Source organism: Apaloderma vittatum, unplaced genomic scaffold (assembly GCF_000703405.1).
Source record: "Apaloderma vittatum isolate BGI_N311 unplaced genomic scaffold, ASM70340v1 scaffold34666, whole genome shotgun sequence".
Lineage (NCBI taxonomy): Eukaryota > Metazoa > Chordata > Aves > Trogoniformes > Trogonidae > Apaloderma > Apaloderma vittatum.
The window spans coordinates 1,601-4,020 of NW_009720655.1; the positions used below are offsets into that span (position 1 = coordinate 1,601).

A 2,420-nucleotide genomic window follows, 5' to 3' on the forward strand; every position below is an offset into this window, starting at 1 on the left:
CACTTGTGTTATTTCTGGCCAGACCACCACGGAGTTTTCATAAAAAATTTAAAAACGCTCTGACTCTACCTACTGACCCGCTGCCTGAACAGGAAGCAGAAACGCGGGTGCCCTGGCAAGCAAAAAAACCCACAAAACTGCGTTTGGGGTGTTAGCTGGGCAGAGAAAGCCTAAGAAACTGTAAACAAGTAAAAATCCAACTTCTCATTCTCACCTAGAAAATACATTCCAGCATTAACTCCCCTCTCCTTTTCTTTTTTTAAAGAGAAACCAGGCATAGCCAGAGAACGTCACCAAAACCAGCGTGGGGACGACAGCGAGGTCTTATTAATCTTAATATTTAACAATCCTTCTGTAGAAATCCGGGGCAGACGTAAATCATCCCTGGACCCGCTCTGCCCCTCGCAGCCCACCCGCCAGCGCCGTGCGATCTCCCTGCGGTCCCCCGAGGACTCACTTTGAGCTGGGATTTGGAGACCTTGCCGCTCTTCTCCACGTCCAGGGCGGTGAAAGCATACCAGATGGACTTCAGCAGCTCCGCTCGCAGGTCCATGGCTACGGGCAGCGATGGCAGAGGCGGCTCCGTCGAGGCCGAGGATCCGGCCGCCTGCCTCGACAGCCTTGGGCGGTGGGGGACGCGCGAAGCAGGAGCGCCATCTGCTTGGGCGCGCCCCGGAGAAGCCCACAGGCCACATCTGGGCCCCACGGTGGTCCCCTGGGATCCATCCCTCCCGCCCGCAGGGACTGATCCCCCACTGCCAGAGAGAGGCACAGGTCAGGGCTCAGCGAGCACAAACCAGCCGGGGATTCCTAACCCTTTGCTAGCTCAGCCTAGAGATCAAAAGCTTTCTCAGCATTGGGGTTCTGCAGAGAAAAATCCCCCTCCCTGACTCAAATAGCAGCTTCCTCTTCTGCGATTGAAATGAAGAGCTTCCCCTCGCAGCAGCAGCACAGGCTGTGCCTTCTGGAAAGGCTCCAGCCCTGCACGTTTCGGGATCGGTTGCACCAAGGCAGGCAAACGGCAATCTCACCCGCTGCAGCCCTCCCGGGCTACACCTGCCCCTTGCCTGCAGAAGCCTCTTCTGCTGCAAACTTCTCATTTGTATCCAAAAAATAAAACACCCGATTGCTGGGAGCCTGCCCTGGTGTCAAGTTTACAGTTGGACTCTGATTTTTTCTAGCCTCAAGGGTTCTCTGCACTGGCTTTTTGCACAAACTGCCTGGGACAGGGGTAGGCAGGGGAGGGGCTGAGGTTACTCCTGGTGGGATGAGGAAGCCAGCCCAGGTCTCTCTCCTCAACTCACAGGGTTGTAGGACACATTCAGAGACAATTTTTCTTGTATTAAGTGACACAGTTTCCTAGAGCTAGGTTTGCAAGAGCAAAGCCTGATCTTGAGATTCAGGAGACAGCTCTCAGCCCCTCTAACACACACACTCTGGGGGGCTCAGAAGCTACACCTCGCTCATAGGCCTCCTCAGCACTGGTTTTGGTCAATCACTGCACTTTCGGTCAATTCAACAAATCTCCTGAACTTCCTTAATCCTTACATCTGCAGAACAGTAACATCCATCCCACCCTCTGCCAGCCACTGGCCCCAGGGACTTCAGGAGAGAAGGATGCTGCTTCTTCTGCTGTTTTTTTTTTAAAATAGAAAATTGTTAATTTGTTTTTATTTCAACCCAGTATTTACATCCAAGTCTAGCTCAGCCGACAAGTGCTGGTTGGCTTCCATGGAGGGAGTGCTCTGCTCTGCTCCACAGCACTGAGTCTGCCAAGAAAGTTTGCTCGAGAGCGGAACGTGAGAAAAAGATGGGAGAATTTACCGTCGGAGCCAGCCTGGGTGCTCGCTGCAGCATCAGGAACTGGTCACTGCACCAGACACCGAGCCCAGGACAGCCTGGGCTCCTTTTGATGCAGCTTTATTGCTTCTGTGCGTACGCTGCCCGCTCGTCCCTTAGCGGAGGGGTAGGCAGGAAAGGGGAGCTGGATCATTCCTAGAGGGAGAGAGTGGGAAGTGCCTCTCCCCCTAAAAATTTTGCACTCCCGGAGTCTGCCGAAATCTCTGTGGCTCCACCTCTACTGCAGAAGACTGGCAGGTCTTGGAAGTCTCAGCCGTGAAGAAATAAATACTAGAAGACACAATCTGCCGTTTCCTCCAGTCGGAGGGAGTCAGTGCCCGAGGCGAAGGAGCAGGAAAGCTGCTGCTCAGAGCCCAGCAAAACAGCAGAGCCTCAAGGAGGCAGCAACAACCAAGTATCTTCAACACTCCTCCTCGGAGAGAGGGGCCTGGGGAACAGGGTTGCTTGGGGAGCGCAGCGCTGCCGGCATCACCTCCTGGCACAAGCCAGCTGCCGCTCTCAGACAGCTTCCCCGGATCACGCACTGCACCTCTCCCGCGCCGGCCAGCCCGGGTCCTGCG

The 2,420-nt window shown here is 54.8% G+C and overlaps 1 protein-coding gene across 1 annotated transcript in view; it reads right to left on the reverse strand.

Moving 5' to 3' along the window:
• Positions 1-457: 457 nt before the first annotated feature.
• The window catches only part of ZNF76 (zinc finger protein 76), a gene marked incomplete at its 3' end in the record, with an annotated part of 9,382 nt that continues 7,419 nt past the window's right edge, over positions 458-2,420 (reverse strand). The window contains 1 exon segment of the mRNA XM_009871078.1: positions 458-755. Coding sequence (XP_009869380.1) covers positions 458-755 — 298 coding nt within the window.